At 34.3% G+C, this 18465-nt stretch overlaps 1 protein-coding gene across 1 annotated transcript in view; it reads right to left on the minus strand.

Annotated features, from left to right (window-relative positions):
- Positions 1-16509, minus strand: part of LOC130232629 (transmembrane channel-like protein 3) — a 44246-nt gene extending 27737 nt beyond the window's left edge. The window contains exons 1-6 of the mRNA XM_056462603.1: positions 16366-16509; positions 13172-13318; positions 6022-6097; positions 3353-3434; positions 602-708; positions 174-272 (exon numbers count right to left, since the gene is read on the minus strand). Of these exons, the coding sequence (XP_056318578.1) occupies positions 174-272; positions 602-708; positions 3353-3434; positions 6022-6097; positions 13172-13318; positions 16366-16472 (618 nt within the window). The 5' untranslated portion in view covers positions 16473-16509. The remainder of the gene's footprint in view (positions 1-173; positions 273-601; positions 709-3352; positions 3435-6021; positions 6098-13171; positions 13319-16365) is intronic.
- Between the last annotated feature and the right edge of the window lie 1956 nt (positions 16510-18465).

The raw sequence follows: 18465 nt of genomic DNA on the forward strand, positions 1-18465 counted from the left end.
GCCGTAAAAAGCACAGAGTATTGTAGATATCCCTGAAACATAGACACAAAACAAAACCTGTTGACAAAGTGGCAGATTGCACAGCATTTGTGTCTGTGATTAAACCTCGAAGTCACACAGATAATATGCACGACATATTGGTAAAGCAGTAAAAAGAGAGAGGAAAATCTTGCCCCAAGCGACCAGATGGTGTCCAGGTCTTGTGCGGAGGCAAAGTGCTCTTTAGGAATGGTTTTGCTCCGGGTTGTGCCAAATGGAGCCCCGGCCAGTAGCTGTTCGGATAGAGCGAAAGAATGATAGAAGACAACAGCCAAAATGACTTTTGTGTCTCTGCACCAGAAGTGAAATAAATCTAACCGCATTTTTCATTTCAAAGAGCCTTGCTGAGTTTTAATAAAAGATGTTGTCCACAAATAATGTATGAGCTCATGGCAGCATCTAAATATCTGTACATGCTTTTCAAGATTTATAATAAAAGAGCATAATGGCATGTTTATTGCTGAAGGATCATTTAAATGACCTTTGTGTGCCTACCTAAATGTTCAAATCTTTACGTAAAGCATATTAAAAGCTGTTAAGAAGGATTGCAGTGCATACTAACCTCAGGAAGGACAATAAAGGCTCCAGTCATAATAGTGAGAACTATATTGATCCCAAACAGCCATCGCAGGAATATGAAGTAAGAAGCCACTCCTGACCCAAAGTGACCTTTATTTACATAAAAAAATTGAGTATACACTTCATTACACATGTACACATAAACATTATAAAAACAAGAAATAACTATATTAATGCAATCCAATTCAAATATATAAAACATGAATTGATGTATACGTTAAACTTTAATCATATTGTTCAATTGAAAATATGTGTGTGTGTGTGTGTGTGTGTGTGTATTATAGGTGGGCATAGATGAATTTTTTTAATCTAGATTAATCTCACTGTAATCTTGAAATTAATCTAGATTAAAATGGCTCATCTGAATTCTGTCGAAGGAATTCAGAATGTGTGCTACATAAATAATGACTAAAAGTAAGTCTTTGAGAATAGGTTACTCAAGCCAGGTGGCGCATTAGACCAGGGGCTCATCTCCTGTTTCCAAAATGCATCACAAACTGCTTGAGAAACTGTTCTACTATGAAAATTGGTGATGAAATAAGACCAATTTAGTTCAATAAGATGTGCATGTGTTTACTAACTGTTTATTTAGTTAAACATGATGTTTAAACTGTAGGCCTACATGAGCTCAAAATTTTTGATTACCATAATCCGACAAAAGTCATAACTGAACTAAACAGAAATGGAATTAAGACGTGGAGTATGCATATATTAGTGTCATTATTGAAGTAAACACCGCGATCAAACTATAACCGTAATGTAGGACTTTTCACCATATTTTCCTACAAGATCCACACACGCGGCTGTCAGTAAAGGAACGCACACACACACACACATCGTAAAATGCGGAAGTTTTTTCTTTCCATTCGGCATGCGTTATTAAATTACATAACACTCTCACCAGTCCTTACTCCTTATTTGCATCTAATACCCCAGTTTGTCACGAGGCATGAATAAAATGTTCATGAGCAAAGTTGAAACTGCCGAACTGCAGTTAAAGTCACCCAAAGGAACAGGAAACTCTTGCATGAAAGCACTTCACGTAAATAGCTTAATTATATTATTGCCTATTAAGGCAAATAACTAGATTACAGATGTCCATGTAAGTGTGGTCAGTGGTGTGTTCGAAGTGAGTGAAAGATCCAGAAAGGCATCCTGCTGATTTGATTCAGAAGGGCACTTTTTATCAGGTGGCTCACTGGTGACTTTCATTCACCGTCATTCATTTTATAAAGCACCCGGTCCATTTTATTTGTATATGTTTTACTCGAACGCATAAACTCTACAGGTGTAGAGCTACAGGTGCTACAGGTGTAAACAACCTGAATTTTAATTGTGTTCATTTGAATTATTGACAATTGTAATTTAATAAAACTGATTATATGCCATTATCACAATCACCAGCAATCTAGCCTGTGCAGATAGCTGAAGAACTACACATGCGCCACTGATATGAACCACAACTCCCAGAAACCTTTGCACTCATCACTCCTGCCACAGCTGAAAATCATTCAGACACACACAGCTGAAGCTCATGACTGACTCATTGCTTGGACTGTTTATACACCTCACATTCTCACACACTTTGCTGAGTCTTGTTCACTATTAGTCTGTAACACCATAAAACGTAATCCTGTCTAGTCTTTCTGTGTATCCTTGCTTTGTTTTCTCGTTGTTGATTCTTTGCTACCTTACTGACCATTCGCCTATTACTTGACTTTGCCTTTTGGATTACCTGTATGTACCCGTTTGCTCTTGTGTATGACTATTACCTGCCTGACGAATCTCATTGTGAACTGCACGTGGATCCTCACCTCTGTTGTTACAGCCTATACAGTAAATTGCAATATTCTAAAATTTTCTGAATTTCTTCATCTTGAAAACTGTATGGGGCGGCACGGTGGCTCAGTGGTTAGCACTGTCACCTCACAGCAAGAAGGTCGCTGGTTTATTTCTGTGTGGAATTGAATGTTCTCCCCGTGTTGGTATGGGTTTCCTCCGGGTGCTCCGATTTCCCCCACAGTCCAAAGACATGCGGGTATAGAGTATAACCGTTGGAGAAACTTTTATAAAACAAATATTCTGTTGTTTATTGTATGCTAGTTTGTCAGCTAGGTTTGGAGTGTGTGTGTGTGTATGTTTGCATGTCTATCTGTTTTTCTTTACCTTAGACAAACTCCCCGTCTCTGTTCAGGATGAGTTGGTTCACAGAAATTGGTGCTTTTCTTTCTGATATGCGGTTCCAGTATCACTAGCAAAGTATCAAACTGAGCCATGGATTTCCTGAAGTAAACTTTAAATGGGTCGGGATAATCCCGCAGCTCTTAAATAACGAGGTGGAACTCTCTTTCCGCTCTCTGCAATCTAAGTATGGGATGGACCAAATATGTCCTTTTCTTTTGTTAAAGAAGAAGACAACGAAATCATCTTCACCAGTCGAAGACTCGTATTGTTTTGCGAATTATTTTGCCACAGATTAGTTAATACACATTAGACTCTGTGTGCAAGGTTTGTGCAAATACAGAATTTTTGGGATTTAAATACACATGACAATTTTGGACTTCAGTGTACAAAGACCTTAAGACCTGAAATATGGATATTTTTTTAACTATATTGTCATTAACACACGTCATGCCATCAATAAATACTTTTTTACATTATGCCTTGTGATATGAACATTAATCTGAAATATTTCCAGACAAACGAAACAAATGTTGTGTGTCAGGATACTAACTTTCAATCTTTTTAATCCTCATCTCCCAGGGAATGAATAAAACAACAATGTTGTATAGGACTCTTGAAATCTTCTTCAGCAACTGCAAACAAACAATCACACAAAATGTAGAGCAAAAGCATCATTGTAAATACTACACCTGTAGATAATATTTTCACATTTGCAGACAGAAAAAAATCTACAAATGCATAAAGACAATGTCCTGTGAGGTCGTATGTAGGATAGCGAGATCATATAAAAACAAGAATGTGTTAAATCAACGAGTATGCACGCATATCTGATTTTCAATCTGCCATGAAAGCCATAATCTGAATTAATAATTCACCGTCAAATCCACTTGCTAAAAAGTCAATTAATTTTAATGTTGCTTGGGCAGCCTTGGCGAATGCCATTGGACATTTTAATTAAACCAGGCTATAACAACAGGCCATAAATTTGAGTGCCGCGTCTGTGAGCAGATGAGGAGCGGCGCAGAGGCAGAGACACACAGAGCCTTAACCGCAATCTCACATAAACTGAGCTGATAAAGGGAGGGAAAAAAAACTAAAGAGAGAAAGAGAGAGAACAAAGCAGAACTGTATTGACACACAAAGATAGATAGACAGACAGATGAGGTAAAGACGTAATGAACTTCTCAAATTAACACAGCTGGCATGAATGAATGACAGAAGATCGATAGATAGATAGATAGATAGATAGATAGATAGATAGATAGATAGATAGATAGATAGATAGATAGATAGATAGATAGATAGATAGATAGATAGATAGATAGATAGATAGATAGATAGAACGAAGGATGCATAGCACTATGGAAAGAACAATAGAGAGATAGAACGATAGATCTATAAAAAGAATGACAGACAGAACAATTGACAGAATGGTGGAATTCTAGGACTATAGACAGTACAATAGAACGATTGACGATAGAACACAGTGAAAGAGAAAAAGACAGAAAGATAGATAGACAGAAAGACAGATGTATAGACAAATAAAATTATAGAAAGAATGACAGACATATAAACAAGACAGAATGAACAAACAATAAAGTGAAAGATAGAGTGAATGAACGATAGATAGAATGATAGATACAATAGACAGAATGAAATAATGCCAGAACAATAAATAAAATGCTAGGACGATAGACAGAACAATGGAACTGTTAAAAGAGATAGAATAAATAGAATAATCTACAGAACAGTGATAAGGAAAAAAGTGAAAGTGAAGATAGACAAATAGACTGACAGACAGACAAACTGACTGACTGAAAGAAAAAACTATTGATAGAACGATAGATAGAAAAACAGAAAGATATAGACTGACAGAATGACATACATAATACCAGATCAAAATTATAAAAAAAAAAAAAAATCTAAAATGAAATGCATATTCTAACAAAAAGACAACGGGCTCTATTTTAATCATTTAAGTGCAAAGCCTAAAGTGCATGGCGCAAAAGTATAAAAGATGTGTCTGAATCCACTTTTGCTATTTTAAGGATAGAAAAATACACTCCGCGCAGCGATGCATGGTCTAGCAGGGTTGTTCTTATTCTCTTTGTGAGTTATGGGTGTGTTTTGAGCATAACGTGCATTAAACCAATCAGAGTCTCACCTCCCATTCCCTTTAAGAGTCAGTTGCGTCGTGCCATGGCGCATTTGCTATTTACATGGCGACTTTGTAAGTGGGAAAACTGAACGTTTCACTAGCGAGAAAACATCTGCAGCACGAGGATAAAGAACAAGCCTCCTCTATTCGGCCTCTTTACTTTCTCTTTACTTTACTCCTTTACTTTCGTGTATAAGGAAACGGGGTTGTATGCACTCCGCTGAAGACATCCATTAGCCTACATATTTAATTTCATTTGTTAAGCTCAAAGATTTGTTTCAAAACTATTTCTAAATTCAGTTCTAATTTTTAGCAAATTAATAAATCAACAATAATAGTGAAGTGTTGTTGAGTTATATCTAAACAGACCTCCTATTCTTATGCCCCATATGGTGATGCATACGTCTCCAAAACCCAGCAGGTGGACAAATCTAAACTTATAAATATGCATATAATAAATAATACTGCTAATAATATTGACATTATACAGATGCAGATTGTCATGAATAAACTGAAAAAAGCCCCCCATCATGAAGGCATGGATGCAACAATTTTTGTAAAATTTTTATCCTTTTTTATTGTAAAGATATGTGTATTGCTGTACATCATCCTATGTGTATTAAGAGTTTCGACCTGTACTAAAACACTCTGCACTAGACTTTAGAACTGATTTCAATTGGTCAATGGTGCAGTCTATTTCAGTTTCTCAAAATAGCAACGTGCCAACAATGCGCCTAAACACACCTCCTTTATAGGCCAGCACACCCATGAGTCCACAAAGTGGCACAAATGGCTTTGCTATTTAAACAACGTGGCACAAAACGTGAAAATTACTAATGCGTTGATCTGAAAATAGCGACAAATCATGGCAAACACATCTTGCCCCTTATTGTGTCGGGTGTATGATAGGGCCCAATGTTTTCTGTCCTCAGATACATTTAAACCAGGTGTAGTGAACAATACAATTTTAAAATATCTTTAAAATATCTTTAAAACAGCCTGTGACTCAGTTATTTTAAATAATCAGAAGCCAAACTCATAAGAGCTTGTAGAACACGTACATCTGCACCAGCAGCCTGGTAACCACGAGTCCTGGTCAATCTGCCTTCATACTTCAGAACAATCTCTCTGGCTTGCCTGAAAAACACACACACATGCTTTTAACACACACTATATGGGTTAATAGCTGTGTTTGCTGATCGCAGAACCCTAATAGAAGACATTCCTGTTCTGCGAACCAGAACAAACTCTAGCAGACTTCTATTAACGCTTGCTTTTCCTTGATGTTTCCACCCATTAAGCGATGCACTTCACAGGTTTCTTTATTAATAAAAATGACAAACCAGCAATGGCAAAATTAGGCTATAAAAGTCAACGGCAACATAATAGCGGAATCAAACAAATACAGATGGAAAATTGATTTTTGGGGGGGGATGTGTTCTCCAGAAGGCGGGTGTATGTAATGATGGCCATTCACCCAAAGATGAAGAGGACACTCGTAAAATGTAGCATGCATCTCGTCAATGCATCACCAGACATAAAGCTGTCAGTTATTATAAGTAACACCAATGATAAACCTGCTTATAAAAGCATTAGTTAGATAATTAGCATCGTCAAATGATTTTTTACTGTATGTATAATAGATTGAGATAATTTTTATTTGGGTATTTTTTGAATATGTACTGTTAAGATGTTGCTCAGGGCGACACGGTGGCTCAGTGGTTAGCACTACGGGTGTTCCGGTTTCCCCCACAAGTCCAAAAACATACAGTATAGGTGAATTGAATAAACTAAATTGGCCGTAGTGTGTGAGTGCGTGTGTGAATAAGTGTGTATGGGTGTTTTCCAGTACTGGGTTGCAGATGGAAGGGCATCTGCTGTGTAAACCAGATAAGTTCTAGTTCATTCCACTATAGTGACCCCTGATGAAAAAGGGGACTCAGTGGAGGGAAATTGAATGAATGAAAATATTATTTATTTATTTTAGGAGTACAAATGAATGAGTTTCATAACCATTTACCATGATTTACTGTGAAAACACCCACAAAAATGCCATTAAGTGTAAAAATAGTGTCACGCTCATGTAAATAATAATAATAATAATAATAATAATAATAATAATAATAATAATAATAATAATACAGAGATGAATCCAAGATGCAAGTGTCTTTATCGACCGGTGTTCAAAAATAATAGAGCAAAAAGAGTCCAAAAACATAAGTTCACAAGATGTGGCAAAACGTTAGCCGAAAGCGTCCAGAAGTTAGTCAATAACCAGGCAAACAGTCCAAAAATCCAGAGAAATTTTACCAAGATTCCTGACAAAACACAGAGTAACATGAACAACAATAACGAACTGATAAGAGCTGTTTCTCAATATGCGTTCTACAGCGATCTTGCGTCCTCGTTTAACGTCAACATCAACTGCCAAATTTCAGTTCCAATACTCAAGACCGTAAGAACGGAGGACGCGTTAAAGTTCCCAGATGTGTTGAAAATCTCAATAAAGGAATAAACACGTTAGGGGGTTTATTTGCTGAAATTCATATTAAAATCTGTTTCATTTATATTGTGGAATGTATATTTGTAAGGTCTTTTTGCATAGTATAAATTTTGAACGGGAAAACAATAAATCGTTGTATGAATGTTGTAATGTTTAAATAATTTTCAGTTAAAAACGCGTGAAGGTCAAGTGACCATCAGAAAGAATGCAGCATCTCATTCCTCTCAATCCTGTAGTTCGTTCTTCCGAGGTGACCTGGCAAGACCAGTCTTCACAAGAACGCAAGTCCGTTCTCTGCGTTCTTGGAATTGAGAAACAGTCAATGTAACAAATGACTGCCGCTCAGATTTAGCCATGGTAATTAGCCACAGCTGGGCGGCTGATCAGAACAGCTGATTGGCGTTGCAATAAAGCACGTGACCACAACACAGACAATAGCAGAAGTGCGCACACACCTACAACAGTGACAAATAGTTTATTTACTAATAAAAATATGAATAATCATCCCAATAATATTAATAATAAAACACCTATAGAACAAGAATTATTTGATTATCTATATAAGGATCACAGAATACTCGATTCAAAACTTTGCCACTCATCATGTCAGCAATATATTCATAGTAATTTAATTAAATTATTTTCCTTCAGCTCAGTCCCTTATTTATTAGGGGTCACCACTGCGGATTCCACAACTATTCCAGCATATGTATTATGTATTTTGCAGCGGATGCTCTTCCAGCCGCAACCCACTACTGGAAAACACCCATACACTCTCGCATTCACACATACTCATACACTACGGTCAATTTAGATTATTCAATTCATCTATAGCACATGTCTTTGGACTTGTGGGGGAAACCGGAGCATCAGGAGGAAACCCACGCCAACACCGGGAGAACATGCAAACTCCACACAGAAATGCCAACTGGCCCAGCCGGGGCTCAAACTAGCAATATTCTTGCTGTGAGATAACACTGCTAACCACTTAGCCACCTACAATTACTACAATTAGTCAACTTAGATATTTTAACAAATATATGTCAGAATAAGTATGTTGTTTCATGTTAAATACAATAGCATTTCCTCCATATTTTGACAACTTTTTATTTATACATTAGTTATATTGAAATATTTTAGAGTAAACGCTTTACTTACATTTAAAATGTTGCCTCTATGTAAAATTACTTCATATCTAAACATAATAGTTCTAATAACTGATTTATTTTGTCTTTGCCATGATGACAGTACAGAATATTTTACTAGATATTTTTCAAGATACCAGTATTCAGCTTAGTGACATTTAAAGGAATAATACTTCACCTTAGAATTATAAGGTTCTATCTGCGTTCTGAGTGATTTTGAGATATTCAGCTTCAAAGTTTTTGCATTCCGTATAGCAAACATCATGTGTGTAACATTTGTTTTTTAAATAAAAAGTCTTAAAGTGTAAACAAATTATAAAAAAACACCCCATAATGTAAAAAAGTTGTCATTTAATAAGAATATGTCAATAACTCAATTTTGACAGATATGTCAGATAGAACCTTATAATTCTAAGGCGACGAATAGGTTAATTAGATTACTACACTATTTAGGGTATTTAGCCAAGTCCTTGTAATGTTTTCTTTTTCTGTAGCCAATGGGGAAAAATCATTGCTTAAGGAGGCTAATATATTGACTTTAAAACTTGTTTTTTTTTTTATATTAATTAATTTTTTTATATATTTTTTATTGCCGAAATAAAACAAATAAGACTTTCACCAGAAGAAAAAGATATTACGTATTAAATACTATAACAATGTCCTTAATCTGTTAAATATCAGTTAAGAAATATTTTTTAAAAATAGATATTGCATTAAAGGGCTAATAATTTTGACATTTTTGAAAATTTATGACAAGTCTGTCTGGTTCTCGAATCTGATTGGCTGATAGCCGTGCGATTTTCTGCAATATCAGCACTTATACAGCCTCTTCATTCATGTGTATTACTCCGCCCACATAGAGTGACAGCATATCAATAAACTCACTACAGTTTGACAAATATTGCAGCTGTTGGACAACATCATGTACTTTTGAGGCTTTTTAGGTGGGAATATAGTTGTTTAGATTGCAACTATGCAGTTTATTTATAAGGATAGTGCCTATTTTAAATATTTATCATTTTGGAGATACAGCACATTGGCATCAATCAGCCTGTCATACTGAGCAGAGCAAAGACGGATGACGTTCCGCCACAAGGTGGCAACAGAGACCTCCTCTAAGCCCTTAGAGGAGAAAAATCTGCATAATTTTAAACTATAGCTAATCAAATCATTATTTATCAGGTAAGTGACATTTTGGGTCGATCTAACTGTTTTGTATGTTGTAGTTCTGCATTTATACCATAGTAATCTCCTAGTGTTGGCGGTTCATTCCTCTGTGGCGACCCCAGATTAATAAAGGAACTAAGCTGAAAATAAAATAAATGAATGAATAAATAATCTCCTATTGTTTGCTTTGCTTTGGCTTTTTCTGGGTTAATTACTGAGATATCCCAATAGCAACAGAGAAATACTGGGAAATCTCTGTAGACTGATGGCATTTCTTTAGACTGATTCAGCCTTATAATCTTAAAATGTGAGCAAAATCACCCGTTTTGTCTTTACTTTAGACATTACGCTAGAGAATCATTCAAACACTAGCTCTAAAGTGACGTTGGTGAATTAGCAACGCTTTCTACTGTTCTGACGTCAGCTGCAGATGTGAATGAATCGCGGAAGAAAGTAGTTCTTCGTACAAAAGGGTTTTTGAGACTCTCAGACTGTCTTGATTTTCATTTTATACACACGATTATGCCGTCGAACTGTTGTATAAAGGCAATATCACACTTGTAGCAGTGCAATACTGTATATTGTCACTGGTGGGACACTAAGGCACAACACACGCCTCCAACCAGTGCCGATATACAGCCATATCGCACTGCTACTCATGTGATATTGCTCATACATACAGTATACACGTAAATGATAAAGCACATGCAAATTAAAACAAATGAAACAGATACATGCATATGAATTAAGTTCTCACTGTGATCAGCATTTCAAGTATGAATCAACAAGGTAAACATAATATTCAAGTCGGTAGCAGTAACGGCTTCTGTTGTGCTGACGGTCAGCTGCAGATGTCAATGAATGGTGGAAGAAAGTAGTACAAAAGGATTTTCAGACTCTCCATGTTTATTTTCTTTTTTATATACACGATTATGCCGTCAAAATAGGGCTGTGCAATTAATCCAACATACGGTTTCGATTTCGACTTCTAACGATTATGAAAAACCATTAATCGAGATAAACGATTATTGCATCATATACCGCCCCCTTTCCAGTTGTACACATTTGTTGCTCTGCAAAGCTCAGTTTCACGTGAAAATGACTAAAAGCATGTACTGTAATGTAACGTCTGCAGCATGGGATGCATTATTCATTGATGTACGTTCAAATCATTCATATTTTTAAAAGCGCAAAAAAGCATGCTGTTGTGTGTGTGCGCACCGCGCTTAGCCTTGGACAGGCTCGGAGACGAGCAGAGCACACACATCTAACGCCATCTTAATGTGAGCACTTTAATGGTCAAATACATGCACATTTGTGTCAGAGTGCTGTGTTTAGTGATTATTCATATTAACCCTCATGTATGTGATAAACAAGTTGAGAATCAAAAGACATGTGAAAGAGAAACCATATCAGAGTCGCACTATTCTTAAAGTGACAGCGCGCAATATTCCTTCCTGCTGCCGCCTGTTTTTATTAGTAACCAAACATGAAAAGAAGAAAATCCCTCACTGCTCTTGACTGAAGGACTTTTGTAGCTAAAGTGTTTTTCTTACAGTGAAGATGCTTAAAGCACAGTTTAAACATAACAGATTTAATAACTCATTTCTAATAACTGACTTATTTTATCTTTGCTATGATGACAGTACATTATATTTTACTAGATATTTTTCAAGACACTTCTATACAGCTTAAAGTGACATTCAAAGGCTTAATTAGTGTAATTAGGCAAGTCATTGTATAACAGTAGTTTCTTCTGCAGGCAATCAAAAATATTTATTGCTTAAGAAGGCTAATAATATTGAGCTATTAAAATAGGCATCAAAATATTTAAACCTGCTTTTATTTTAGCTGAAATAAAACAAATAAGCCTTTCTCCAGAAGAAAAAAATATTTAAAATTCCTCTGTTAAACATCATTTGGGAAATATTTATATATAAAAAAATTCACAGGAGGGCGAATAATTGACTTCAACTGATAATTGTTTTGAATAATCGCGTTTACAATTATGACCAAAATAATCGTCATTATGATTTTTCCCATAACCCATTTCCCATTTCTCATAGGGCTGCTCCCTACGTCAAACTGTTGTATAAACGCAATATCACACTCGTAGCAGTGCGATATGGCTGTATATCATCACTGGTGGGACACCCCCATTCACACGGGGCATCAGCTTCAACGCTTCCCATTCACTTTTAATAGGCGACGTCAGGCGTTGCCGAACTGCATTGGAGATCCGTCTGCGCCGCTTTAGGGGTGTTGCTCGCTGCAGAAGTTGGGACTTGCTCAACTTTTCAAGTGCCGACAGAAGCGTCAGCCAATCAGATCGCTGTATGCAAATACACCAGCTCAGACTGTGGCCTATTGCTGACTGATTTCATTGGCTGACGCTACTATGACGATCGCGTAAGCCCCAACTTCAGACACGCCCTCTGTCAAGCGTTGACGCTGAAACCCCGTGTGAATGGGGCGTAAGGCACTCGGCCTGCGTTCTCAAGCCAATGCACACCTCCCACCAGTGCTTATACAGCCATATTGCACTGCTACTCGTGTGATATTGCTCATATATTTATCAGACAAATGATAAACCATATGGATATTAAAAGGTGTGAAAAACAGATACATGCATATGAATTAACTTCTAACTGTGATCAGCATTTCAAGAATGAATCAACAAAGTAAACATTAATATTCAAGTCGGTTGCAGTATATTCAAAGTAGCAGTACTGCATTTCCAGCATTTTGGCAGTGCTACCAGCAGACGCATAAATCCACAATGTTTGCTTTATCAGAAAGCAGCACAATGTACTAACATTTGTACCTCCCTGACCCTTAGCCCAAAGAACCCGCAGCATTCGGCTCCCCCGTAAAATGAGAAACTGCATGGCCAGGCTAATGAAACAATTACTCAGCCAATTTAGCTCGTTCTCCAGGCATCATGTTGTAAATATGGCAAGCACTGAAACTTAATTGTTATTTACCTTACGGGTTTAATGCAGCGATGCTTTTCCTAGGCCATTAACATCAGTTTCAAACATTTTCAAATGTCATTTCTAAGTAGTCTAATGGCTGTAATGGAGTCATATCATCGTTTTAGCAAGAAATAATGCTTAAATAGTTTCATTATACTTATTTACGCATTGAATTTAGCATTATAAGCTGTCTTTTGGATGTTCTAGCCGCTGTACAAACACAAAATATCTTTACAGCACACATTATATAGCAAGAAATAGAACATTCTACACCCCCAGATTGGCCTTATAAATGCTTTATGCGTTTTATCTGCTGTTTAAACTGTTCCACTAGAGAACAATTCAGCTTTATGTTCGGTAATAATTCCAGCACAGGGCGTGCGGAAGTTCTGATGGCATTTTCTTTACATATACATCTTACTTGAGCACTTTTAGCTTGCGTCTTATTGGCCAGGGTTTGATCCGGATGTTGGCGATGATTTCTTTCTGAAACTGAATGTTCTGGAACATCTCCTCTGGATCATTACTGTCCACTCGCTCTCCGTCTTTATCCTCGTCATCAGACGGCCTGAAATGCAACCGAAAGATCAATGTAATCACTTTAATTAGTAACATAGCAACATCATGTGTTTCATCTGCATAACAAAACATTGTAGCTTTACACTCAAAACAAAAATGCTGCTTGTTCAAACTAATTACTTAAAATGAGCTGAAATAACACATTTCTTGTGTTTTTTGTATCCACTTAAATTTGTAAAAACAACACTATAAAAAAAAATGTATATATATATATATATATATATATATATATATATATATATATATATATATATATATATATATATATATATATATATATTCACTGATTGCTGAATCTACTCATTTAAAAAAGTGAAATAACACCTGTCTTGAGTTTTTTTTTGTGCAACTTAATTGTTTTATGTTCAATCCACTTTAATTTGAAAAAAAAAAACAACACTCAAAAAATGACTTAATATGTTTGCTAAAGGCAGCATGGTGGCTCAGTGGTTACCACTGTCACCTCACAGCAAGATGATCGCTGGTTCGAGTACCAGCTGGGCCAGTGGGCTTTTCTGTGTGGAGTTTGCATGTTCAAAACATTACAAGGACTTGACTAAATACCCTAAATAGTCTAGAAATGCATGTAACCTATTATTCCTTTAAATACCACTATAAGCTGAATACTGGTATCTTGAAAAATATCTAGTAAAATATTCTGTACTGTCATCATGGCAAAGACAAAATAAATCAGTTATTAGAACTATTATGTTTAGATAAGCGTTTACTGTAAAATATTTAAAAATAAGTAATTTAATTATAGAAAAGTTGTCAAAAGCATAAAAGGCAGTAGAAAAGTATAAGTTTGATTGTACAGTTTTCTTGTTTTTGTTGCTATATATTTCAGGTCATCTCTTTGCTGATAGGACTTCTATTTTCATATACATTTATAAGTTTGTATATTATCTTCAAAAAAATCAATAAAAATATTGAAAATAAAAAGTTGTCAAAATATGGAGGAAATACTCTTATATTAAACATAAAACAATGAAACTTTATACTTATTCTGACATGTATTTGTTAAAATATCTAAGATGACTAACTGCATGTTCTCCCCGTGTTGATGTGGGTTTCCTCTGAGTGCTCCGGTTTCCCCCACAGTCCAAAGACATTCGCTATAGGTGAATTGGATGAACTAAATTGACAGTAGTGTATGAGTTTGTCTGAATGCAAGAGTGTATGGGTGTTTCCCAGTACTATGTTGTGGCTGGAAAGGCATCCACTGCATAAAACTCATGCTGGAACAGTTGGCGGTTCATTCCACTGTGGTGACCCCTGGTAAATAATGGACTAAGCTGAAGGAAAATGAATGAATATGCTTGCTACTTGTTCAAACTATGTACGTAAAGTAAACTGAACCAACACAAATCTTGTGATTTTTTTTGGGACAAATTTTTTTTTTTTTTAGATTCAAAACACTTAAATTAGTAAAAACAATTAAGTTGGGACAACATGAAAAAAAGTTCGATGAGCCCAGCATTTTTTTAGTGTACATGATATGAAAAATACATAGAAAATACACGTGAATATAAAAAAAGCACATTAACATATTTGCATCTTTCTATTTATTTGCATGTTTATTTAACTTGCAGTTTAGGTCTAACCAGCAGTACAATAGCAGCATTTCGTTGCCTTGTACTTGTACATGTGTGATGACAATAAAGTTGAATCTAATTAAAAAAAAAATCTAATCTAATATTTGTATTTTCTATAATATTTTATGTAATTATAATTTTTTTTTTACTTTAAGAATGATTGACTGTATGCAAATGTACTATATATATATATATATATATATATATATATATATATATATATATATATATATATATATATATAAGCACAATGAAAACTACAATGCTTTTTTACATTTGATTACTCAATTTTTGTACCTGAATGCTGCTAAACTACTAGAAAACAAACAAACTGTTGTTTTTTTTTAATTCACAGTATATCTTTGCTCTACTGTTACTTTTGATTGGTTTATTATATTTAATGCAGATGCACTCTACAAAATCATCACATTCAAGGTAAAAATGATGTAAATTCTTTCCAAATAGAGCTTGCAATTTCATTTGGTGAAATTATTTACAATATGTATCGCACTTTTACTTTTCATCTTTATTTCTTTAACGCTTTTACAATGTAGAATGTGTCAAAGCAGTCCATGTTAAAAAAGTTCAGTTCAGTTCAGTGTGCTTTAATTTTCACAGCTGCAAGTCCATACACTGAAGAGCAAATACATCGGTGCACAGCTCCACAAATAAAATATTGCAATGTCAGTTGTTTTTCCCCAATATCGTGCAGCTCTAACTTTAACTTGTGTAATAAAAAAAGCTATATTTGGTGGAATAACATTGATTTTCAACCTACAAATAAAAACATTTGCAATTAAGACCAACTGCAATTTTCTGAAATAAATTAATAAATAAATAAATAAATGTAATTTTAAAAAATAAATCATTGTAATATTATAAGACCTTTTTAATATAAATAAAACCAATTTTATTCAAATACACATACCTAAATAATCCAGTGCAATCCCGAACATGAAATGCAAACATACAAAAAATACATTGGATATATTAATATAGTTTATTTGTAACCTACACATTTAGAAGCTTCAGATTTAAAATGTTCAAATACGCTGCAAAAGCACATATACTTTAATTAATAACAACAACGGTCACAAATATATATACAAATAAGACAGATAATGATATACTCTATAAGTATCAGGTGTAAAATTTGACAATGTAATTTAATAATGATAATACATATAATAATAATAATACATATAATAATAATAATACATATAATAATATAATAATAATAATAATAATAATAATAATAATAATAATAATAATAATAATACATATAATAATAATAATAATAATAATAATAATACATATAATAATAATAATAATAATAATACATATGATAATAATAATAATAATAATAATAATACATTTAATAATAATAACAATAATAATAATAATAATAATAACAACAGATTTCGTCAAAAAGCCAACCTACCCATTATCATCATGATATGGGGAATAAATCCTCCTGGAATTCTTTCGGATGCTCTTGTGCCTCTTGGAGGATATGAGTGGTCTGGTTATAGTAGCTGGTTCAGCCATTTCCCAGTGTTAAAACTTTCTGCAGTGTTCAGACAGCATGTGTCCCATCTGTAGGAGTTTTGGAGCAGAAATGAGGGAGCTCGACCTGCCTGATTGGATCCCTCTGAAACGCTGCAGAAGCCCCTCCACCAGAGGAGTTCAAGCTCACAATCACTCCAATGACAGCTGGACAGGCTTCTTAAAGAGACAGAGCCACCACTGCAACCTGCTGATCAATTCATGCGTATTGTATTACACAAAAATATACTATTCAATATAAATATACTAAATATAATAACAATAAAAATATACTATACTAAGTCAGAATTATTAGCCCCCCGTTTCATTTTTTTTCTTTTTAAAATATTTCCCAAATTATGTTTAACAGAGCAGGGAAATTTTCACAGTATGTCTGATAATCTTTTTTCTTCTGGAGAAAGTCTTATTTGTTTTATTTCGGCTAAAACAAAAGCAGTTTTTCATTTTTTAAAATTCATTTTAAGGTCAAAAATATTAGCCCCTTTAAGCTACATTTTTTTTTCTCGATAGTCTACAGAACAAACCATCTTTATACAATAACTTGCCTAATTACCCTAACCTGCCTAGTTAAGCCTTTAAATGTCCCTTTAAGCTATACAGAAGTGTCTTGAATAATATTATTTACCGTCTTCATGGCAAAGATAAAGTAAATCAGTAATTAGAAATGAGTTATTAAAACTATTATGTTTAGAAATGTGTTGAAAAAAATCTTCTCTCCGTTAAACAGAAATTGGGGAAAAAAATAAACAGGGGGCTAATAATTCAGAGGGGCTAATAATTCTGACTTCAACTGTAAATATATAGTTGAAGTCAAATTCATTCGCCCTCCTGTGAGTTTTGTTTTTCTTTTTTAAATATTTCACAAATGATGTTTAACAGAGCAAGGAAATTTTCATAGTAATTTCTATAATATCTTTTCTTCTGGAGAAAATCTTATTTGTTTTATTTTGGCCAGAATAAAAGCAGTTTTTATTTTTTAAACCATTTTAAAGTCAAAATTATTAGCAATTTTTTTGATTGTCTAAGGCAGTGTTTCCCAACCCTGTTCCTGAAGGCACACCAACAGTACACATTTTCAACCTCTCCCTTATCAAACACACCTGAATCAACTCAGCAGAACATTAGAAGAGACTCCAAAACCTGAAATAAATAGGTCAGATAAGGGAGACATTCAAAATATGTACTGTTGGTGTGCCTCCAGGAACAGGGTTGGGAAACACGGGTCTAAGGAACAAACCGTTATACAATTACTTGCTTACCCTAACTTGCCTAATTAGCCTTGTTAAGCCTTCAATTGCCACATTAACTGAATACTAGTATCTTGAAACATATCTAGTGATATATTATGTACTGTCATCATGGCAAAGATGAAAGAAATCAGTTATTAGAAATGAGTTATTAAAATAATCTCATTTTGAAATGTGTTGAAAAAAATCTTCTTTCCATGAAACAGGAATTGGGGAATACAATATACAGGGGGCTAATAATTGTGACTTCAGTATTGCATTGATTTGTCCTCACTTATTCTCCCAGATGATGTGCTTTCTTCTGTGAAATGCAATAGTTGAATAGCTAAGCTTCTGTATGTCACATAATGAAGGTGAAGAGTGATTTATAAAAGGTATGTTCCAAACTGGATAAAAACAAGCATTTTGAAAATAACATTACAGTTGCTCATACAACTTGTTTACAATATATTAAAGTAATTTGCTACTGTATTTAAAATGTTAATATTTTGTAAACTAATATTTTGTACACAATTTATTATAAGCAGTCTTGTTTTAATATCAAAAAAATAATTTGGCTAGTTTTATTTATTGTTTAGATTCTGTTTCCCCCAGATTCTGTTTAATGTTAGAATTTTTATTATTGTTTTTACAAATAATACACATTTTACAAATCTTTTTTCATTTCAAACTTATATATTTAATATGTAGAAATATTTAATAAATACATTTAAGACAAATATTACATT

The sequence above is a fragment of the Danio aesculapii genome, chromosome 7 (assembly GCF_903798145.1).
Source record: "Danio aesculapii chromosome 7, fDanAes4.1, whole genome shotgun sequence".
NCBI lineage: Eukaryota > Metazoa > Chordata > Actinopteri > Cypriniformes > Danionidae > Danio > Danio aesculapii.